This window comes from Protobothrops mucrosquamatus, unplaced genomic scaffold (assembly GCF_001527695.2).
Source record: "Protobothrops mucrosquamatus isolate PMUCROS unplaced genomic scaffold, P.Mucros_1.0 scaffold267, whole genome shotgun sequence".
In the NCBI taxonomy this organism is placed as follows: domain Eukaryota; kingdom Metazoa; phylum Chordata; class Lepidosauria; order Squamata; family Viperidae; genus Protobothrops; species Protobothrops mucrosquamatus.
In genome coordinates this window covers 39,138-62,520 of record NW_015386612.1, presented here as the reverse complement: position 1 = coordinate 62,520, position 23,383 = coordinate 39,138, and the positions used below count along the sequence as shown (strand labels likewise).

Here is a 23,383-nt window from a genome sequence, read left to right as displayed (position 1 = left end):
GACATAGCATTGCATATTTCTAAACAAAATTGAAGTATATAATTATTATTGCAACTGGACATGTTAAGAAAAATGTATCTGTGACTACCTATCATCTATCTATCAATGAATAATGCCAGACTGCTAATCAGTTAAATCTAAATTCTAAATACACATCTGTTATCTAGTTAATTCTCCCATAGTTCTACCATCTTGTATGGGAAGGATTTCCAGAAAATTGAAATAAAAATGAGGTGATATAAAAAGGAGAGCCTTTATAATTGTAATCAGCAGTGAATGAAGACACTACAGAAGCAAACCACAAATTCCAGTGCATTCTTTCTTAGGAGACAGTTTTAGTACCCATGGCTATTTATTTCTAGAGGTGTTTGTTTCAGATTTTTGCTATTTTCCAATGCACACCTGGATTAGAAATATTCCTTTAAAGAGAAATATATTATTCTCTTCCTTCCATCTTAATTCATTTCCTAAAGACAGTTCAGATGGCTACTGGGCATGTAATGATCATCTGAAAATCTATCACCAACAGACTGGCTGCCTATCAACTTCTGATCAACTGCAGCCACCATAATTATCAAATTTATTTATGTTTGCCTTCTACAGAAGGAGACCATGTATGGCTTATAAAAGCACTTGCAGTGGGGTGCACATAGCTCTATCTTACCATCTTCACAGTTCTCTGTGGGCTAGGAAGAATCAGAACTTTGAAGAATCTATCAAACAGTGTGGTTATTTAAATTGGATACAAGTAAGAATAGACAGCATTAAAGCACAATAAGTATTCACTGAAGTCAAATAAATGATGATGGCACACAAAAATAAATAGGTTAGGGGACTAAAAAGAAATGTGGAAACTTCTTGGGTTTTGGAAATGTTCTTTCTTTCTACAAAGGCTTTTCATGCAGCCTCTTCTGAATTTATTTTATTTCTGACTAGCACAGATTAGTTCCATACTAATTTTATGATGTCTTCCTCTGACTTAAATGTGCACGATATGTGCTGTCATGAAATGACAAATGTGGTTCTCTATTTCAATGATAAATGTGCATGACTGAAACAACTTTTTTATTTTTCTGTTAATATTAATTCTGTTTAGCCACATGCAAATGTTCAATGCTTTTAATTGTCTGAAGACTTCACGTTTATGGGACTTACATGTATTTTCCTCCAAAGAGGAAAGGGAAATACACATACATACTGGTATGTATACTGCATGAAAGAAGAGGTCTATAATTGACTGACAGCATGACTGTATACATGTCTACTCAATTAACCCCATAGATAAAAATGTATAAAAGTGTAACCTGAGAAGGAATGGCCAGATGATGCAAATAATTGAGCAGAAACAAGGACAGGAGTAGATACTGTGGAAGGACTGACAAAAGCAAATTGGAATGAGTGCAGTGTTAAACAAAAGGACAGAAACATACTTAGAAACATCACATTCTGAAAACACAATGCACAAGAAAACTAGATCTAACCACAGCTTAGCAATTCATTCTTTTTTAGAACTGTATTGTTATGGATATAAATCCATAATATTATATATATATATATATATATATATATATATATATATATATATATATATATATATATATATATATATATATATATATATATATATATATATATATATATATATATATATATATATATATAAAAGAGATTATATAATTATGTTTATAGGCAATACTCAGATTTGATACTATAAGTTTCCCTCTATTTCTCTGAGTTACAAGGTCATTCTCTACATGTCTATTCAGAAGCAACACTCAGGAAGTTCATAGTCAAGCTAAGGGCTGTAGGCTAAATTTCTTCATCTTTCCTCACCTGGTTTTCCAACAGGCAGGAGGTCAAAAAAGTCAGGATGGTGACCTCACCAATGTGATCAAAGCCCCACCCCAATTTTACATTTTACATTGTAAAACATTATATATTAGGCTGGATTAATGCTTTGAAAAGGCTCATTGAAATAATTAAGATAATTAACCAGTTTCACTGATTTTAATGAGAACTTTTAAGAATATATAAGGGTATATATATATAAATAAGACTATGAAAAACATTTCTTTATTCATACTAAAAACACTTGCAGTATGGGTTGGATCAGTAGCACTCAAAGACTAACAAGAAACAACAGGAAACAGTTCATTGAAAAGGTACTTGCTGTTTCAAGCAGTTGCCTCTATTAAATCAATTTTGGCACTGAAGTAACTCTTCCAGACCTTTCCATCTGCTAGATCTGGACTAAGAGTTATTAAAAGAATGGTCCTCCTGAATGTGTGAGATTCAGGCAGCATTACAAGGTAGTGTGTTTTTAAAAAAGAAATTAAATACAATTCACAGATTCCTATATTAGGAAACCACTGATATCAAAGCAAACAAGGAAGAGAACAGCTTTAGAATGATAGATTACAAAAAAGAACCAGAATGTTAGGTGACAGAAACAGGAAACCTATTTATTTAAGAATGTCACAAGAAATCAGAAAGTAAAAATAAACACCTTGAAGACCAAAATTATGTTATTTAAAGAGAGGGGAGCAGAGTTACGCAGTGTGGGCATGATATAGCAGTCAGTCAGTCAGTCAATCAATCAATCAGTCAGTGCCCTTTAATTCTCTCAAGGTGTTGAATATTCAATACTTTTTTTTCTTTTCTTGAGAAAAGTTTTCATCTGTAATATTCAGGGAATCTATACTTCCATTCCCTGTGACTGCATTAGTTAGTATTTTTTCTATCTCTCTAGGCAGGACTTGTCTTTCTTCATTTTCTGTCTCCCTGTGGTAGAAATAATTAAAATTGGACACAATGACTGGTACAGGGAGTGCGATGGTGAGCACCCCTGCTATAGCACACAGAGTCCCCACTATCTTTCCCCCCGGGGTGGTAGGGCACATGTCTCCATAGCCAACAGTCGTCATGGTGACCACAGCCCACCAGAAACCATCAGGTATGCTGGAGAAATGTGACTGTGGTTCATCCACCTCTGCAAAGTAGATGGCACTAGAAAACAATATGACTCCAATGAAAAGAAAGAAGACGAGCAAGCCAAGTTCCCTCATGCTGGCCTTGAGAGTCTGTCCCAAGATTTGTAGCCCCTTGGAATGCCGAGAGAGCTTCAAGATGCGGAATACCCTGACCAGGCGGATAATCCTGAGGATGGCCAAAGACATATTTTGCTGGCCATTCAGCTCACTATGTTGAATCAGCTCAGTAGTAAGAGTCACAAAATATGGAATGATGGATACAATGTCAATGATATTCATAATATTTCTGAAGAACTCAGTTTTGCTGGGGCAAACGATAAATCTGACAAGTAGTTCAAAAGAGAACCAAATGATGCAAGCAGTTTCTATCATGAAGAAAGGATCTGTGAAAGTATTAGATACCATAACAGCTTTGGTTACATTATTACTTTCATGCTTTAGCTCCTTCTCATCTCTGAATTCAGGTAAGGTCTCTATACAGAAAATAATAATAGAAATGACAATGACCAAAACGGACACCAAAGCCACACCCCTGGCTGCACTTGAGCTTTCAGGGTACTCAAAGAGCAACCAGAACTGTCTATGAAAGTCATTGGATGGCAACAGAGTGATAGGGTCCTTAATGTAGCCTTCATCTTCTCTGAACTGATCCATCGCTTCTTCACCCAGTTCATAGAAAGTGATTTCATCAGCAAAGACATCTATAGGGACATTAGCTGGTCTTCGAATTTTACCCCCAGACTGATAATAGTACAGTATCCCATCAAAACTAGGCCTATTCCTGTCAAAGAAGTACTCATTTCTCATGGAATCAAAATAATGTATTCTTTTCTCAGGGTCTCCAAGTAGGGTATCTGGAAACTGATGAAGTGTCTTGAGTTGTGTCTCAAATTTTAATCCAGCGATGTTGATTATTACCCTCTGGTGACCCTCATCCATGGCCCCATTCTCTGCCCCCAAGTGGTCGCAGAACTCAGCAGACAATTTGGAAAATATGGTCTCATTGTTGGTGTTCTCATTGTTGATGAGTATTCTCCAGTTGGACAGAAGGCTGGCACAGCTGGAATGCTCTTTGTGCAGTTGCTCAGCAGCACTGAGGTCACTTGAAAAACAAGGCTCTTCCATTATTTCATCAGTGCTGTCAAAATTAACCAGTGCCACCTCCATTTCTTTCCAAGTGGACACATCCATCACGTGGGAGCAATCAGGTGAGCAGCCTAAATGCCCAGATTAGATACCAATAGGCGGTGTCTTTCCCATGCTATCTGCAAATGGAGAGGAAGAAAGGATTTATGTGTGTGCATGTATGCATGCTTTGCTTGCAAAGAATGAAATAAATCTGGGTTGAGGATAATTCTTCTTTAAACAAACAGAATATTTTTTATAAAAGAGGATTCTTGTAGATATTTGGAATGCATATTTTGTTATAGCTATAGTTCTTCCAGCATAATTTACAATACCCAAGATTATAAAGTTTTACAAAGACAGTTCTTGGATGGATACCAGAAATCCATGAACTGTAATATCTTTATTAATCTATGAGAACTGTGGACACTTCTTTTAAATGGCAAATTCAAAGTGAGTTTACTGCAATAAAGGGCTTTTTATATTGTATTTTAAATTCTGCCTCACAGATATTTTTTACTACTTATATTCAAAGAATATCACAGGATAGGTTGGGGTAAGCAATGGAAGCTTACCCTCCATTACCAGTTTATAGTTCAGACATTTGCATATGCATGCATCTTTTTTATTTTAAGTAAGTGGGGAATGAATGGATTGCTCGCTTATGGGAAACGCTTATCTTGACCACAAGCAGAAGTCAAAATTTTCACATGATGAGTTTTGAGAAGTATGTGTGTGAAGGTTCTGCTTTGGTCACCATAGGCTAAAGAAATGCTACAGTTTGCAGATGCTACAAACTGATGAAGTTATGAACACTGATTTTAACATTAATACATATTGCATTCTTAACACAAATAATTTCCAAGTAACATTCATAGGCCTACAGTAAAATAATAGATTTGATAATTCAGTGATACCAGTATTTAACAAATTTCTCAGTTATGGAAACTTTGCAGTACTAAATTAATTTAAATACATTTGGGAAAGAATTCAAGTAGCCTATTTAGTGCTGGAATAAAGAAGAATGGCGGATTTTAGAAACTGGAAGGATTACTCTACACAGGAATTTTCATTTATTCTTTCAGATGTTGCCTTGTATAGAAATTGTGAAGTTCATATAAGCATTTTAAGCTCTGACTTTGATCCACCTCTATCAGAAGTATTTTGTAGTTGTTTTAATGCTACAGAAATTAAAGTTTTGGTGTTTGCTGTTTTCCAAAAATGGTTCATATGACCGTTGCAGTGTCCCAGGGCCAATTGATCATCTTTTGAGACTTTCTGCCAAGCAAAGTCAATGGGGAATCCAGATTCACTTAACAACCGTGTTACTAATTTAAAAACTGCAGTGATTCATTTAACAAATGTGGCAAGAAAAGACATACAATGGGGCAAAACTCACTTAACAAATTTTTCACTTACAATAGCAACAGAAATTTTAGACTCAGTTGTGGTTGTAAGTCGAGGGCTATCAGTGCAAGGATTGGCAGAGAGAACTGAAATATTTCCCTCCCGTTTCACCTTACAAGATCCCCTTCATGCCTATGACCTGTTAATCAAACAACCTGACAGGCAGTGAAAGCTGCCTTACTAAGTGTTCAGCTAAATTTACTCAACCCTGCTTCACCTCAAATTAGTTAGTTTTAATTAATAGTTGTTTTCCTGCTGTCAGGTGATGCTTGGTGGAATGGAAATGGTGCCAAGGAATCTGCTAGTTCTTTTGCTACCTGCCATAGATAATTAAGGACAACAGGTTCATCAGCTTCATCACTACGGATTGGCAGTGGGGGGAGCACACAATTTCATGATCTGACAACTGGGGCAGAATTTTTCTTCCTTAGTTGTCTTAAGGACTAGGGGGGGAAAAATGAGAGAAAGGGAATAGAGAAGGAAAAAACAAGGGAATCAAGGAGACGCTTATTCCTTTATGAAGAATTTTGCCTTATTTCCCTGTGATAAACAAGGCAATTTATACCTTACTCCTTAACTTTATATCTAAAATGAAATACTGAAGAAGAGATGGCATAAAAGGGCATCCAGATCATTTTCTTCTTCGAGAAAAGAAAGCAAACAGGAGGTTTTTAGCTCACTGCCTTATTGGATTTAGGTAGAGAAACCTAAAGCCCAAGCAATATATTGGATATCTCAGTATCTTTGGCTGTTTTCTCACTACTGATTTAAAAAGGCACTCCTACCAACAGATGCATTGGCATGAAAAAATACCAGTATAAGATTAGCTACTGTTTTGCATTCCTTAACGCTGTTGTGACTTCCAGTCAAATAATGTCTAGTTTTCCAGGTGTGGCATTTATGACAAATACACTCTTTTGCTTTCTGCTTCTGCCATCTCCCACTTGGTGCATCACCAGCCAGCAGACAAAACAAATCAGGGCATTTTTGAAACTTTTGTATTGCTGCTTCTCTGAGACTGCTGCCTGTCCCTCCTCCCACGTCCCATTTATATGTCTCGCAACTTAAAAATAATTTGACATGCTGATGAAGAAACATATGGGAAGATCAATTTGAGTCATAAATATGTGTCTATCGTATTTAAATTAAATGAGCAGGGCCAAACAGATATAATTAGATGTAGAGAAGGAGACACCAGGGCAAAAATAGAGAAGAATGTGTCATGGTTAACGTTGAATAATTGGGAACTGTAGCCATAGCCATAACACTGAGACTTATATACCATTTCACAGTGCTTTACAGTCCTCTCTAAGCAGTTTACAGAGTCAGCATATTGCCCCCCAACAATCTGGGTCCTCATTTTATTGATCTCGGAAGGATGAAAGGCTGAGTCTACCTTGTGCTGATCAGGATCGAACCCTTGGCAGTGGGCAGAATTAGCCTGTAATACTGCATTCTAACCACTGCACCACCATGGCAACTGTAGCCAATGCTATAACACAGAAACTCTCCTGTGTTCTGGAAGACATTGCTAGTACCTAAATTCAAGACTCAGGCTGGGCTCAGCAGCCAAAACCCTTTGTTCTTCATTCATATGAGTTCAGACCTCTCCACACACAAGCCTTTGGGGAAGCATCACTGCCTGGAATCTAGACCAGGGGCAAAAACAGCAGTTGTGCTTATTTTCCACATTATCTGTTTTGAGAAGTCCATGGAGAGGTTTTTTGAGAAGTTTATGTATGGAGAAGGTTCTGCTTTGATTACCGCAGGCTAAAGAAACAGCAGATGCTATAAATGGATGCAGTTTGGAGGAACTGGTTCTTAATGCGAATATATATGGGTAGTCCTCGACTTACGACTACAATTGAGCCCACAATTTCCACTGCTAAGCGAGACAGTTGTTCAGTGAATTTTGCCACATTTTATGACCTTTCTTGCCATCGCTATTAAGTGAATCACTGCAGTTGTTAAATTAGTAACATGGTTCTTAAGTGAGTCTGGCTTTCTCATTGACTTTGCTTGTCAGAAGGCTGCAAAAGGGGATCACATGACTTCAGGACACTGCAACCGTCGTAAGTATCAAGTCAGTTGCCAAGGGTCTGAATTTTGGTCACGTGACTATGGGGATGCTGCAAAGATCGTAAGTGTGAAAAGCGGTTATAAGTCACTTTTTTTCAGTGTTGTTGTAATTTTGAACGGTCACTAAATGAACTGTTGAAAGTCAAGGACTACCTGTATAGGATTTTAACATAAACAGTTTAAGTAGGTCTATAGTTAAAAAAATTAAATGCGCAGGGCCAAACAGATTGTAACTTAGACACATATAATTAGATTAGGGAGAGAGAGAGAGAGAACTACCCAAGTAAAAGGAAGTAGATTGTGCTGTAGCTAATCCTGTGAAGCTGAAAGAGACTGACTATTTGCCAACTGTACTTCAACAGAATCAAATTCCTACCATTAATATTTTTTGCCAGGAAAGGCTGGATCAGAAGGCTAAACTAGGAAAGGGAAAGGAAAGAGTTGGGAAGATAAGTCAACTTTATATTCAAATAAACCAACTTCATATTCCTGTTGTTTAATAATGTTGCTCTTTAGTTCTTTCAAATAATGTCCTAAAACTTTCTTTTCATTTTTCTTCGTCCCGTATCACAAAATTCTTAAAGCTTTAAGAAGCCTCTTTTGTGAATCCAATATAAAAAAGTTATCCAGGTCACTTTTGTGATTTGTTATTTGTATCCCTTTCAATTAAGACATCAGTCTGTTTCTTTTGTGCATATGGTGTAGCATCTTTTTCCATATTATTCTTGCAGCTTGTCCTTTTTAAATCCACTTTCAGATCAGTCTATCTTGTCTGGAAAATCTTGTTCCTCTTCCAAAACATCCTTTGAACACAATCTGTTTATAGAGGCAGACACTCCTGTCAAAATTCACTCCTGGGAACATTGTTCAAAAATATCCTTCAGTTAGTCCAATGTTAAAATATTTTGCTCCATTCTGTATTAGCAAGTCAAATTTAAGTGTTTCTTAATTGTCTAGTAGTTCCTTCTAGTTCCCTCTAGTGTCCAATTTTCAAAGTCGCAACCTATCATTAAAAAAAAAATTCAAAATGAAAGTATTTTTTCATGATAAGGAATCTTATAATTAATTCCAAAATCTTGTTTCAAATTTATCTGGATTCTTAGTCCATTTGCAACTTTTTAAAACCAAAGTTTCAGCCCCCCTTTTGCTATTTGCTACTTGTATTTTAAACTTCTTTTGCTAAGGATTGAAGGAAGCTCAGCGGGTACTGTAAAATATGTCAATCCATGTGTTCTGTAATAGTAAGTGAAAATTTCATCCAGGGATAAAGAGAAGAGATGCTGCCTAGGAAATAATCAGACAAAAGAAAGGGGAACCCCCAGAGGAAGAAACTTAGGAAGGACCCACCCTAATTGATCAGGCAGATAAAAGTAGCAGGGAAAGATTTTTACTTTCAGAATTGCAATATTGTTAATGTAGGCTTACAATAAAGTAAAATCATCTCATCATCTCAGATCTACACCTTGTCTAGCTGGTATTTGACTCTTCGTTCCACCGTGATCAGGTGGATTCATCTTCAGTTTACCATTTCTTCCCAGGAAGTGATCTTTAGTTTCTTCTCAATATAAAGTTCATTAATTTTGGGTTTCCAAAGTTGAATTGTTTTGTTATACCTGCTCTCTCATGGAAGAAGCAAAGTAGCTTTTCAGAGCTGGTACAAAGTCAGGTAAACAAAGCCACAATCCCCAAGAAAATGGTAGCAGTCCAGATAGAATTATTTCAGCTCTTGGAAAGTAGTGTCTTGTTTTGCATGTACTGTATATATTCCTGGCTGAGAGCAGCAATTGAGATGCACCTTGCAGAGTTCAGCCTGCCTTGCCTTGCCTTTCTCCCTTTGGCCTTCAACTCTCAGCAGTTCTTTAACCTTGGTATTCATAGTAAGGCCTTGCATTTCTATTGGATTGATTCTCCCATTCTGAAGAAACGACTTTATGCTAGCATCCTTTTACAGGTGCTCCTCGACTTACAACCATTTGTTTAGTGACCGCTTGAAGTTACAACAGCACTGAAAAAAGTGACTTATGCCCTTTTTTTCCTACTTACAACTATTTCAGCATCCCCATGGATTGGCAACTGGCATGTATTTATGACAGTTGCTGTGATCTGGGATCATGTGATCACCTTTTGTTTCTATTGTATGTTAATGAATCACTATTCCCTTCCTGATGGAGATGCAACTGAGGAGTGTTGGAACATTAACTCATATAGTTGGGTCTTGTTCTAATCTAAGCTAACATAATTAAGATTGCTGATATGGTTTTTGGTCAACTACCATGTGTTAACATTTTTTTTCTTGGATATATTCCCAATAGGGGAAATCATCAGATATTAATATCTATTGATTTGTCAAACATGAGGATATGAATTAGAATTGTTGTACATCACTGAAACGAGAAACCAGCACACCATTTGCAGCAATGGATTGTTGATACAGTGTCTGTCTTTTGTCACATTTGAATCAGGTTTTTTTCTACAAAAAAAACCTCCTCCTAAAAATCAACTTTGGAACAATATGGTCATATCTTATGAACATTTTTATATAGCAATTGTCCAGGCTTTTCTCTCTCCTTTTCTCCCTTTTTATTATACTTCCTAATTTTGAAGTCACATACTTAAAACTGTTTTTCTTTTATTCAGTAATTTGGTATGAAAATAAAATATCTTAGTCCTGCTCCCTTTGGAACACTGGAGCTCTGTTAAATGCAGCCCACAGTTTTCCCAGCTGGAAGCAGGGAGAGGAGAAGGCTAATTTCTATCCTAATTTCTCTTTTCCATGATACCCTCCTTTATTGTCGCTAAAAACCCTCTATATTCCTCACTAGTGTTTCAAATATTCCTGACTAGGATGCAAGAAAATGCAGGAAGTGTCCTATGAATGGTACTCACAGTGAAGGCATTATTCACAGTAACACCCATAAGTAAATTATTTCCCAAATTTAGATGAGTTGGTATGTTGTCTGCTTCTCTTTTGTGTGTAACAGTCCAGTTAAGCCCTTAAATTTAAGTGATCCTAATTCATTCGTAACTGATGAACAGTAAGACATTTGACCACCCAGTAGAACACATCAAAGATAAGAAAATGGCATTGAAGACTGCAAAGGTGATTTTTTGAATTCTTAATAGAAACATTGGAATACAAGCATTAATCTTCATATTAATAGAATATTTAAATTATATTGTTTATCCCTGATAAATTTGTGTCACAGAATAATAAAAACTATTCCATCTGTTTCCTTATTTTCCTCATCAAGCATTGGTTACAATCATTTAATAAATGCCAAGAGAATGAAAATTACTAAAAAATCTGCAAAGTAATCAAGAAGAAAAAATAAAAGTTATTTAAATTTCTGTGCCAGATGGATTATTCTAAATTGGGTATAGAATTTTGATGTCTACAAGTCAAACTTAGATGGAGATTAAAAGCATCCACAGTTAAAATTCAGTTTAAAGTAACTGTATTATCTCATGAGGGATTATTTTACTAATCCTATTGTTTCTTGTCTATTACAATCTTTATTATATTTCTGCTACTTCAAATTTCCAAATAAACTCCTTTTTTTAAAAAAAATTCAATAAAAATATTCTGCAACTCACCTCAAATATTGTTCAACAGCTCATCCGAGAGGCAGTAAAATGCACGGGGGAAACACTGGGAGATTTCCAATTGTTCCAGATGTGACAGGTTTCTACTTGTTTTCTCTGTTACAATGATAAGCATTAGAAAGAGTTTGCTTTGGCTAAGAATCAGTTTCGGAAATCCAATACAGAGGTGAAATCTTATCCTCTTGTTGTCCTTGGCTTTAAAATAAAGCATTCTCAAAACGTAGTCGCCCTCAAACAGAGACTGGGTCTTCTTGGGTGCTTAAGTGACAGGCAATTTGATCCCCAAAGTACTTAATCCTGCATAATTGTACTGAAGTTAATCCCCTGGAAGTCAAATGAGCTAAACCCATATAAATGCAATAAGAAACCAATCACTTCTGGATTCTACCCAGATTGGAAAACAAATAATACAACTGAAAGGTAGATAGGGCAGCTTTCCCTAAACTAGTAGTCACTTCATAAATGGGATCTACCATTCCTTAAATTCACACAGTAGCTGAGAATTTTGATATTTGCAGTTTTGAGAAGTTGAGGTGGAGCAATTCTCCTTTAAGATACTTAGACATCTTTTTTTTTGTCTGTTCTGAAATAAAATAAATGATTGAGCAATGCCCAATTAATTCCCAGTTAGAAACACGAGAAAGATTAGGACTTCTACATCTGACTGCAAAAATCCAAATGGCAGCAAAGAGATACCAAAGATATCTTTGGTTGCCATCTAAGAGCCCTCCAAATTTTTGGCACACAATCCTTATAGAAGTAAGGGAAGTCAAGTTCCCTTTCCAATTCCAATGGCTGGAAATTGATCAAAGAGAGAAGCAACCTGGAGTTAAGGAGAAACTTCCTAACAGTGAGGACAATTAACCAGTAGAATAGTTTGCCTTCAGAAATTGTGGGCACTCCATCACTGGAAGTTTTTAAGAAGAGACTAGAGACAGTCACTTGTCTGAAATAGTATAAGAGGCTGGACTAGAAGACCTTCAAGGTCCCTTCCAGCTCTATTCTATTGTAGTCTAACCTCTCTCCAAATCGTAGGCCATTGACCTGACTTTAGAGCATCATCTAAACCCGCTGAAATGATATAAAGCCTTTCTGTTATTTTAGCACAATAGCTGGATGATGCTATATGTCACTATTTCTACAGACACTTGGTTTTTTATGGTTCATCCCATAGTCAGATGGATGTTCAGATTGGATTTGACATTTTTAACTACTGATCAAGTCCTTTCCAAGAACCTGGGACAGGCAGATGTTGATGGTGTTAGAGGTATTGTTGCAGGATGTAAGTGTTCTGAGTAAAGCTACCTTTTGCAGTTGACTGATGATGAATTTGTCAACACATCGAGTAATGTTCCAGTTGTTTTGGGATTGTACCCAAGGCGCCTATTACTGTTGGTGCTATTTTACCCGAGCTCACAATTTCCTGGTTTCTAGGCCAGCACCTTAACCACTATACTGAACTGACTCTCTTTTGTTGGTTAATGTCATCAGAAGCACACTGGGAAGAGGATATGCAGTATTATTGTGTTTTTTATTTTTAGTGGGAGACAGCTTTGGGAAACAGGGTGCTAGGTAAGTGCTAGGTAAATTTCAGCTTTAGAAATTTGAGAGAAGTACAAGCCATGATGGCATTCCATGCATGATGATGCTTTTTGCATATGACAGACAACATTAGCTGGAAATATAGGAGAGAACATAAATAGCAATATTGCTGGCACCAATCTTTTTCACAATCTGAACAGTACAGGGAGTTACACTAGGGACAAAATAATGTATGTCCTGAAACACAGGTAATCTGGTTACTGGGAGGTCCTCCTGCAGCTTACAATACAAGTGCTGCTTTCAAAAAAACATGCTTAAGAACATTCCCTCTAGAGAGGTAAGCTGCAATCCCATATCCACTTCAAATGCTATCAATTCTGTTATGGTTTAGGTTTTATTTATGCATCTGAGCCATAAGAGTATATTCTGTTTTTAGTGACCCAGACTGTCCTGCCTATCCTTTTAAAAATAGTTGGATGTTTGTACTTAAACGGTCCCTTATTACTTTGCATCCCAGCCCAGGCTTCATAAGAAAGCTCAGGTATGTCATGTGAGTCATGTTATTATGCAAGCAATAATATAATATAAACAAATAATATAATTTGAATAATTTGCAAGATGGTGTATTGGCACACATGATGTCATTTGCTCTTTCTCCATTCGTTCCCTAAAAATAGCCAGGTTATCAGTCAGGCATATTTGTAAAATTGAGAAATGTATTTCCCAGAGGTAGATCACCTAGTTTCTGTTCTCTTCAAAGGATGTCAGATTGAAAGAGAGCCAATAGAAAATGACTCTAAATTGTCTTGGCTTTAAGAAAGTTTGATCACTGCCAAAGGGGGACAAGGTGACATCACAAGCATCTCTTACATGATTGCCATCATGATACTGTTCCAGAAACCTATGTTGCTGCCTCTTCAGGTTGGTGTACACTTCATCCCAGTGAAATCTCGACGGAATACTGTTTTAATTTGCCAAATGTAATCATGCCTTATTATTTGTTTATGACCATATAACGTAACACTAGTAAAAAGAGAAAAGTCATTATGGGGTCATCAAGAAATGGATTCTTTATCTTCTTAATTTACTATTGCCTATTGTGGATTAAAGAAGTCTTTTTAGGAATATAAGCAGAATATAACATTGATTTGCAGCAATAGTAAAAAAAAAAGGACTCAAATTTTGACTATCAGAAAATAAACTACTGATAAGAATAATCAGTATCCTTTGCACAGGTGCTTAAGACATCTGCTGTCTAAGACCTGCGTTTATCTGCAGCAGAGTTTGCCTCCTAAAATGTCCTAATAACACTCAAGCTTCAGAAAAGGGGAGGAGGAAATCTCCATGGAAACAAGAAGTTAAAACTAGAGCCTTTAAATGGACATAAAAGCTTTGTATAATGAAGTTCTCTCTACTTACTATCTGTGACCATATCCTGCCTACCATCTGGTGACAAGAACAGCTGTAGATTCTGCTAAGAAGTGGATGCCAGTAGCCTGGCATTGTGCTTCTCAACTAGAGTGTAACTTCAGGAATCAAGTCTCTAGTAGAAAAGAATTTAGGACTTTGTGCCTCGGTCACGAACAGGAGGCAGCTATGCTGCCATATTTTGGCTCAGAGGCTACGCTTTTTTTTACCAGACTGTATTTTAAAAAATGAACTCAGTGAGATTTCTTTCATTGCTTTAAGTCATCCCATTAGGGTAGGAGGGCAGTTTTGCATCCTTCAGAAGCAGCACAAAAGAAGAGTGGCAGCCGATGGGCAAAACGTATGAGAGATACCACATTTCAGTTATGTAAAACCCAAATGGAATTAATGCCATTCACAATTAATTTCCAGGGGCAACGATGCATAACACAAGAACTCTAGGCTGCGTACCATCCCCAGCCATGGAATTGTGGTGCTGAAATTAGACACAACATCATAGAAAATAGAAGAGGAGGTCAAATTATTCTCCAAAGCAGAGAGCAGGACAAGAAAAAATGGTTGGAAACTGATCAAAGAGAAAAACAACCTGGAATTAAGGGGAAACTTCCTAACAGTGAGGACAATTAACCAGTGGAACAGCTTGCCTTCAGAAATTGTGGGCACTCCATCACTGGAGGTTTTTAAAAAGAGACTGGACAGTCACTTGTCTGAAATGGTATAGGTTCTCCTGGACTAGAAAACCTCCAAGGTCCCTTCCAGCTCAATTCTATTCTATTCTATTTAATCGTAAGGCAAATTACTTACATCAGGGGTGTCAAACTCAATTTCGTTGAGGGCCGCATCAGCATTGCGGTTGCCCTTGGGGGGCCGGGTGGGTGTGGCCAGGGTGGGTGCAGCCTACTGGGTGGGCATGGATGGAGTGGGTGTGGCCTACTGGGTGGGCATGGCCAGCTCTACATCGTTCGCGTCAAGGGTACCTGTGAGGGCCTGGGCAGGAGTGGGACAGATCTGAGGATCTCTGGCAGAAGGGGGTGGGACCAGCGCAAGTGCCAAGGCATGGTCCACTGGAGGAGCCTCACTGTTCCTCTCAGGCCATGCCAGGGGGGGCTGGATGGTGGTGTGGGCTGCCCGGAGCCCTGGGTAGCAGAGGTCAAATGCCCAGCCTGGCCCTCGAGCACCTGCGGCACCAAGCCCAGCCCCACTTCCCCAAGGGGGCGCCCAGCTGCACTTATCTCCTCCTCAAGGCTGCTGCTGCTGTGCTTGCTCTCCTTAGCCAGGTTGCTCATGATGGGTACGAGGGCAAATTCAGAGGGAGGCCCATTCCCTCTTCATGGGAGTAGACCCGGTTTTGTATCCAAAGCTTCCTTAGCAATAGGATGAGAGACCCCCAGGATAGGCCAGGAGGAGGGGACAAGGGGATGGTGAAAGGGCAGCAGGGCAGGACTAAGGCAGGAGTTTCCTCAGTCCCTCCCTTTCCTTCCTTCCTTCCTTCCTTCCTTCCTTCCTTCCTTCCTTCCTTCCTTCCTTCCTTCCTAAGTACAGAGTGGTGGGAAAATATTTGAGATGAGGGAGGGAGAAAACAGGCAAGAAATGCAGCCGGGGAGGTATCACCCTTCGTGAGGAATGAAGAAATGCACCATCACCTGGAAGTAGCCAGCACATGGCCCTCACCTACTTCACATATCTGGCTTGGTGGGTTCTGGGAGATGGGATGCCATGAGCAGCATGAGAGTCAACATTACCTGCGCAATGCCGCCCAGCCCCCAGCCTGCCCGGTCTCGGCAGGCAGCGGGGCGCTCTCCTCACAGCGCTGAGAGGTTCAGTCGGGCGGTGCGAAGTTTGTCAGCTTTGCACCTTGCTGCCTGCTGAAACTGGGCAGACTGGGGGCTAGGCAGTATTGCACTTCTCATCAGATTCGCGCCACCTGGCTCAGCTCTTGGCACTATGAAGAGAGCACCCCGCTGCCTGCCGAAACCCCTCCCCCAGAGCCCATCAAGCCGGATAGGTGAAATAGGCGAAGGTCATTTGCTGGCCAGTTCCAGGCGATGGTGCATTTCTTCATTCCTCACAAAGGGTGACACCTCCCCAGCATGCACCCAGGGGGCAGGGCCGGCACAGCAGGAGCTGTTTCCAGACAGCCTTGTGGAGCATAGATGGCCACCACAAAATTGTACATTGGCTCCCGGCCAGCCTGGGCCAAGGCAGAGGGGGCCGTTTTCTCACTTTTTCCAGGGTGGCTTTGCGGACCACATGAAACCACTTCGCGGGCCGCATCTGGCCCCCGGGGCTTGTGTTTGACATGTCTGACTTACATTCATTCTAAATTCATGTACATACAAACAGAGAGAGAGAGAGAGAGAGAGAGAGAGAGNGAGAGAGAGGATGGTCTAGGGTAGATGTTACCTGAAAAAGAAACTTGGTTTTGCCTTTTGCTTGCCCATGCAAGGCACATCCATCAAACTGTATTTTCTTCTCACTGGTATCATTGTCCATCATCTTATCAGCACCAGAAACAAGTATCAGTTTGACCATAGGTTGAGGTTAACAATGCAAACTGATCATGGCTGAAGAGTGGTCAGGAGAGGTCAACCCCCTTCATTGGCAAGCAGATTGGTTTTCAGTCTTCATTTAACTAAGTGTTTTCTTCTGTCAGGGAAGAGGAGCTAACTGGAGCCTGGGATTGCCTCAGAACCAACTTTGAAATCCTTGAACCTCTGAAGAATGCAAAGAAATCAAGAAAGGCTGAAAGGTCAGAACATGCTCTGCACACATATTTTGATCAGGTTTTATTGTTTTATATTTCACTGGTCCAAGTGCTTTGAAAATAAAACGAGCAAGGGGTAAATTTATTTTCTAAAATAAAGCATGATTATAGTTGGAATGCCCTGGCATTCAAGACTGTTTTATCATGAAATCAATATGAGTCTTCCAGTTTGTGTCTGTACCTGATGCAAAAGAAAGGAGAGCATTTTTAAAAAACTGGGCCTTCTAATTTGTGACAAAAATGGATTTTAAGGGCTCTGGTTTGCACCCAATAATTAAATATACATTCTTTTTCCCAGAGTATACAGGTAATCCTCATTTATCAATCACAATTAGGATCAGTACCTCTGTTGTTAAGTGAAACAGTTGTTAAATGAGAAATCATATGCCTGTGGCTGCTTTCATTTACCCCACTCTCCCACACTTTGGAGTGTTCACTCCAGCACGGGGATAATAAGCAAGAAGGGAATTCATGTTTGTATTTATAGTCACTGGAGAAGAAGATATTATAACAGAGCAAACAGGCAGACAATGGGGAATACATGTCAAAAAGAATATGATAGCCATCAGCAGTCCCAAATATGTTCCTTTCAATGTGTATTCTTCATTGTGTGCCTGTTTATTCTCTTGTAATCCCTTCCTCTTCAATCTCTCTGCCTTGTCAGAAGAAGGAAGAAAGAATTGGTCAGATATAGGAAAAAATGCTTACAGAAATCACTCTAGACCAGGGGTGTCAAACTGCCAGCCCGCAGGCCAGACGCGTCATCCCAAAACCGCGCCCACCCCATTGCCAGCAATGGAGAAAAAGCTCCGATACGTCGTGCGACATCACATGACATCGCGAGTTTGACATGTCTGCTCTAGACATTTTGGCACCCTAGGCAAGTTATATTCTGGTTCTCCCTATGCATGTAACAACAATTATATTTATAATTATAAATAAATTATATTTTAAACAAATAAGGACCAAATCATCATCCCAGCAGACAAAGGCCAAACCATGGTTATCATGGACAGATTACAATATATACAAAAAGCCAAAGAATTATGGAAGAAGAAGAAACCTACATCCCAGTAAATACCAACCCAATACAGAAACTAAACAACCCGATCAAGAGAACCCTTGAAAAGTGATAATGGTGCACTGTGGGGACCAACTCACTGGCTTGAGGGTGAAACATAATTTATTTATAAGTATAAATAAATATAATTGTTGCCATATGTATAATGAGAACCATATTATAATTGGCCTAGAGCAGGGGTGTCAAACTCGCAATGTCACGTGACGTGTCGCGACCTTTTTCCATTGCCGGCAATGGGGTGGGCGCGGTTTCGGCATGACGCATCCGGCCCGCAGGCCGGCAGTTTGACACCCCTGGCCTAGAGTGTCAAAATATCTAGAGCTGGCCCTGCTTACTAGGCCTCTCTTGATAGGACAGACAATCTCTTAGAAGCTTCATTTCAGTCTTAATTCTCAGTCAACAAGATCTGCCATGCTATCCTCCCAGCTTAATATCACCAGGGAAACAAAACCTCTTCTCCTCTTCTCCTTGTCCTCTTCATTTCAAAATATAGTAATTAATACCGAACTCAGCTGTGACCCTGAAGGGAAACCATCTCTCCTCAAATTGACATGGTGCCATTAATAATTTCACTGCTCTTCCTGAAGGGCCATCATAACCTTATTACATCATTCCAGTTTCCAATGCAGTAAGATTGTGGTACAGAGATGCCTGGTTGTTGTTAAGATTTTTGGTATTAATAATGAGAAAGCCTTATTTATAGGATTTTTATTGTTATGGTTCTTCGGTCAGCCAGACATTTAAATATTACTATCAGTCATAATCTTTGCCAAAATGGAGGAGGAGTAATATTATTTTCTCAACTATCTAAGATTCAGGCTGCGTTTCAAAATATTTTTTCCTAAAAAGGTTTACACGATAAAGTAGAAAATATAGAATAAAATATAGAAACAAACACCACTATCCAAAGTAGCATAAAATATTAAGAGCAGCCATCATCATGAATAATTAAGAAATCAAAGCAAATTCAATGCCAGACAGATTTGAGGAAAAAAAAGATTTGAACACACACAAAAAGCTTACTTGGACCACAGTCAGCCTAAAAACACAACCATTCAGGAGACTCTGCTTAAAAGATAACAAGGAGACATGTGTCTCTCGGGAAAAGATATTGGACAACCTCAGCCTATTGCCCAAAAGGGGCCTGCTCGCATTCTCGCCTTCGAAATTCTGTTGGAAAGGATCAAAACAGTGTAAGCACTCTGTAGCAAATGTTAAAACCTGGGCAATTTGGCTTGTTATATGCATGGACTCAAACAGTTCACACAGCCATCCTTCCTTTTATTATCTGGGTAGAAGTGCTATGCAGCACATAAGGCTGTCACTTTTTAATTGATCTTCACAATAGATGGAGAGATATTAACTGACTCAAACTTACTTAATTTGCTCCATGACAAACTTGCATCTGGATCTCCCTTTTCCTGACCAACATTACATTGGCTTTAAATGCCAAGACCAAATTTTAGAAGGGAGCCAGGCAGCACATGGTTGGCATAGCGTCAGCATCCTGGCCACTGCAGTAAAGTTACCCTAACTTCAAAGTCAACCCCCTATATTGTAAAATGCATTCCAAATTCAATTCAGTTTCACTTTATACACATTTGCAGAAGTGATTCTGGGAAAACAGATGTGTCCACCTTCTTAACTTTTGCAGTTCTCTGGCAATGAATATTATCTGAGCTTCACTCTAATTCATAAAGAGTGAAGAAATAACATTAACTTTGGTGCTTGTTTAAGTGGTGTCATAAATGAAGTCAACCAAGCTACAATGCAGCAGTTTAGAAAAGTAATTGCCATTCTAATACAATCAGTTCAGTTGAAGGGATGTCTAAGGTCAGCTGTTTAAATATTTCATTAAATAATCAAGGTTGATTTGGGCCAGCCCTGCTCTGCATAAAGTTCACAGAGAGTACAAAACTATGACTGGGGGAAAAAAATACATCACATTTTAAAGCTACAATGTACTGAGGAAACACCTTTATTAAGGAAAGGAAAAAAATGGATCTTATGTTGTCACTAAATAACTTAATTCACAAAAAGATCAAATGAAGACATTCAACATGTACTACTGATTTGATTTTGAGAAACTGCATTTAGCCCTCTCTGATATATTTACATATTTGTTTTAGTATTTTAGAGATAAATGAGTAGATTAATAAAATGTTGGAAATGTGTTATTGGTTGGCTGTACCCTATCTCATTTCAAATATAAGTATTTCAAGTATGGCTAAAATTGTCCAAGCAGTTTATAACACCAACATTTCAATCTTTCTCATTTAAATTGAATACTTCTCCATTAGAGCTTGATGAATTGTATTTCTATTTTAATATAACCATAGGATAGACATTGATACATGCAAAATAGACAGAGCCAATTTGGTGTAGCTGTTAGGATATCAGGTTTTTTTCCTGATTTGACCCTACAATAGTGGCTGGCCTGATAAAGAAGAATGATTTATGGGTGAGAGAAAGTTTCCCATAAGTTAAGCTCAACTCTGAGTGACTTCATAAGTGTGCAATCTAGTTTTCTTTGCCATTGTCTTCTTCCAGGATGATTGGGGGGGGGGGGTTTAATATAGTCCAGTCCTGGCATTTCCTGGTGGTCTCCCATCCAAATACTAACCAGGTCTGACCTGTTAGGCTCTGAGATCATTCAAAGTTAACTAATATGACAAAATAGCAAGAAGACAAGGTTTGGGTCTACCAGGGGAAACAACAGAAGAAGGAACTTTAAGGAGCAGTAAGGACCATTAAACCATAAACAAGCCTGTAAGCCATAAGGATGGCTATGTACAGGAACCTGTGAAGAAGCCAATTTCCACACAGGGTCAAGGAAAGACAAAACTCTTTTATTTCTGTGCAGAAGCAGAAGAGGAGTCCTCTGAGTTTCACATCTAAGGAGTGCCCTGAAAACTAGACCCAGTTATTTTTATACAATTTACTTACATGAAACAAAAGTAAGGAATTGCTGATTGGTTACAAAATTATGAGACAGTCACACATGTGCATAAAACAAAGCCATCCCTTTGTTTGTTTTGATACTTTAATACCACTTCATTGTCATATACATTGACTACCCCAGACATGTTTTTACTGTGCTAATGATAAACTTTGTTCACCTCCAGACATTTCAACCACTGCTTAAGCTAAAGATTACATCACCCTCCTTCATTCCAGTAACGGGCTTGCTTGCAATCTACCTTAGCCAAATGTTAAAAGCTGCATCCTGTCAGTTGTAAGAGACGTTTGTGGTCAGCCTATGGTTTGTGGCCAACTTGTCTAGCTCTCGCTGCAGGTGTCAAAGAAATGTAATGCCTTGAAAGCGTTAATAAAAAGCGTTAATAAAAATTACACAAACTTCCACTCATCTTACAAGCCTGTGGCAACAGACACATTGCACCAAGAAGTTCTGTTGATAATCAAACAACGAATCAGCGAACACCTAGAGACAAACAAAGAGTCATTACTAAAAGCCAACATAGGTTTGTCAAAAACAAATCATGCCAGAGAAATCTTATTGCATTCTTTGACCAAGTGACAAAATTAGTGGACCAGAGGAATGCTGTGGATATAATTTCCTTGGACTTCAGTAAGGCATTTGATAAAGTAGATCACAACCTACTACTTGATAAGATAGAAAAATATGGGTTAGACAGCATCACCACCAGATGGATTCGTAGCTGGCTGACTGGCCATACTCACTGTGTGGTCCTCAATGGAACTGCATCTATTTGGAGGAAAGTGTGTAGTGGGGTGCTCCAGGGCTGAGCTGGGCCCAGTGCTCTTCAACATCTTCATCAATGATTTGGACGAGGGGATAGATGTGGAACTCATCAAATTTGCAGACGACACCAAGATGGCAGGAATAGCCAACACTCCAGAAGATAGGCTTAAGATACAGGAGGATCTGGACAGACTTGAACACTGGGCGCTATCTAACAAAATGAAATTCAGTGGTGAAAAAAGTAAGGTTCTACATTTAGGCAAGAAAAACCAAATGCACAGGTATAGTATAGGTGGTACCTTGCTCAATAGTAGTAACTGTGAGAGGGATCTTGGAGTCTTAGTGGACAATCATTTAAATATGAGCCAGCAGTGTGCTGCAGCTGCCAAAAAAGCCAACACAGTGCTAGGCTGCATTAGCAGAGGGATAGAATCAAGATCAGGTGATACCATTTTACAATGCCTTGGTAAGGCCACACTTGGAATACTGCATCCAGTTTTGGTCACCATGATGTAAAAAAGATGTTGAGACTCTAGAAAGAGTACAGAGAAGAGCAAGAAAGATGATTAGGGGACAGGAGGCTAAAACATATAAGGAACGGTTGCTGGAATTGGGTATGTCTAGTTTAATGAAAAAAAGGACTAGGCAAGAAAAGGGAGTCAAGCTATTCTCTAAATGCCTGAAGGCAAGACAAGAAGCAACAGATGGAAACTAATCAAGGAGAGAAGCAACCTAGAACTAAGGAGAAATTTCCTGACAGTTAGAACAATTAACCAGTGGAACAACCTGCCTCCAGAAGCGGTGAATGCTCCAACACTGGAACTCTTTAAGAAGGGACTGGACAGCCATTTGTCTGAAATGGTATAGGACTTCCTGCCTGAGCAGGGGCTTGGACTAGATGACCTCCAAGGTCCCTTCCAACTTTATTATTGTTGTTGTTGTTGTTGGAGCAAACTCTTTCTACAGTAGTCCTGCCACTAAGTGAAATACCATTGTCTTCTCCAGCATCTTTGGGGGATGACCATATAGGCATAGAAGACAGTCTTCTCCACCCTTCCATCCTGGACAGGCAATTCCCAGAATTCCCAGCCAATGTATTCCTATAGTCTCTTGAAGTATCCCATGGGCTGGAAAGTCTAAGCAGCTCTATCCACACTGAACACAACAGATAGTCACACAAATATGGGTAATGGCCACGGAGTGCCAAGAACAATCACAGCAAATGAACGAAAGCCCGGCAGCGTATGCCTTTATCCACACCGTAGGACTATACATTTTATGCTGTTGCCATTATCTCAGGAGTTAGGGATTGAAGACCTAATTAGGATGTTTTTTAAAGATGCATATTTTAATTTAAAAAGCCAATCAGTTTCAGAAATATAGGAAGTTACTATGAGCTCTAATTCCTCTCAAATTATTTTATGCTAATACTTAAATCAGTGTTTCTCAACCTCGGGAACTTTAAGATGCGTAGATTTCATGCTGGCTGAGGAATTCTGGGACTTGAAGTCCATACATCTTAAAATGCCCGAGATTGAGAAACACTAGTTTAAAATAAATTATCTGAATTAGCTGGATGTGTAGTGACCTCTAGTGGCAGATCTGTTGAATAGAAGACAAAATGCCCATTCTTCTTAACA

General features: G+C 38.9%; 1 protein-coding gene across 1 annotated transcript; it reads right to left on the bottom strand.

Annotated features, from left to right (window-relative positions):
- Positions 1-2,639: 2,639 nt before the first annotated feature.
- On the bottom strand, positions 2,640-4,181 carry KCNA10 (potassium voltage-gated channel subfamily A member 10). The gene has a single exon (XM_015814608.1). It carries the CDS (start codon positions 4,179-4,181, stop codon positions 2,640-2,642), a length of 1,542 nt encoding a protein of 513 aa, XP_015670094.1.
- Positions 4,182-23,383: the final 19,202 nt, after the last annotated feature.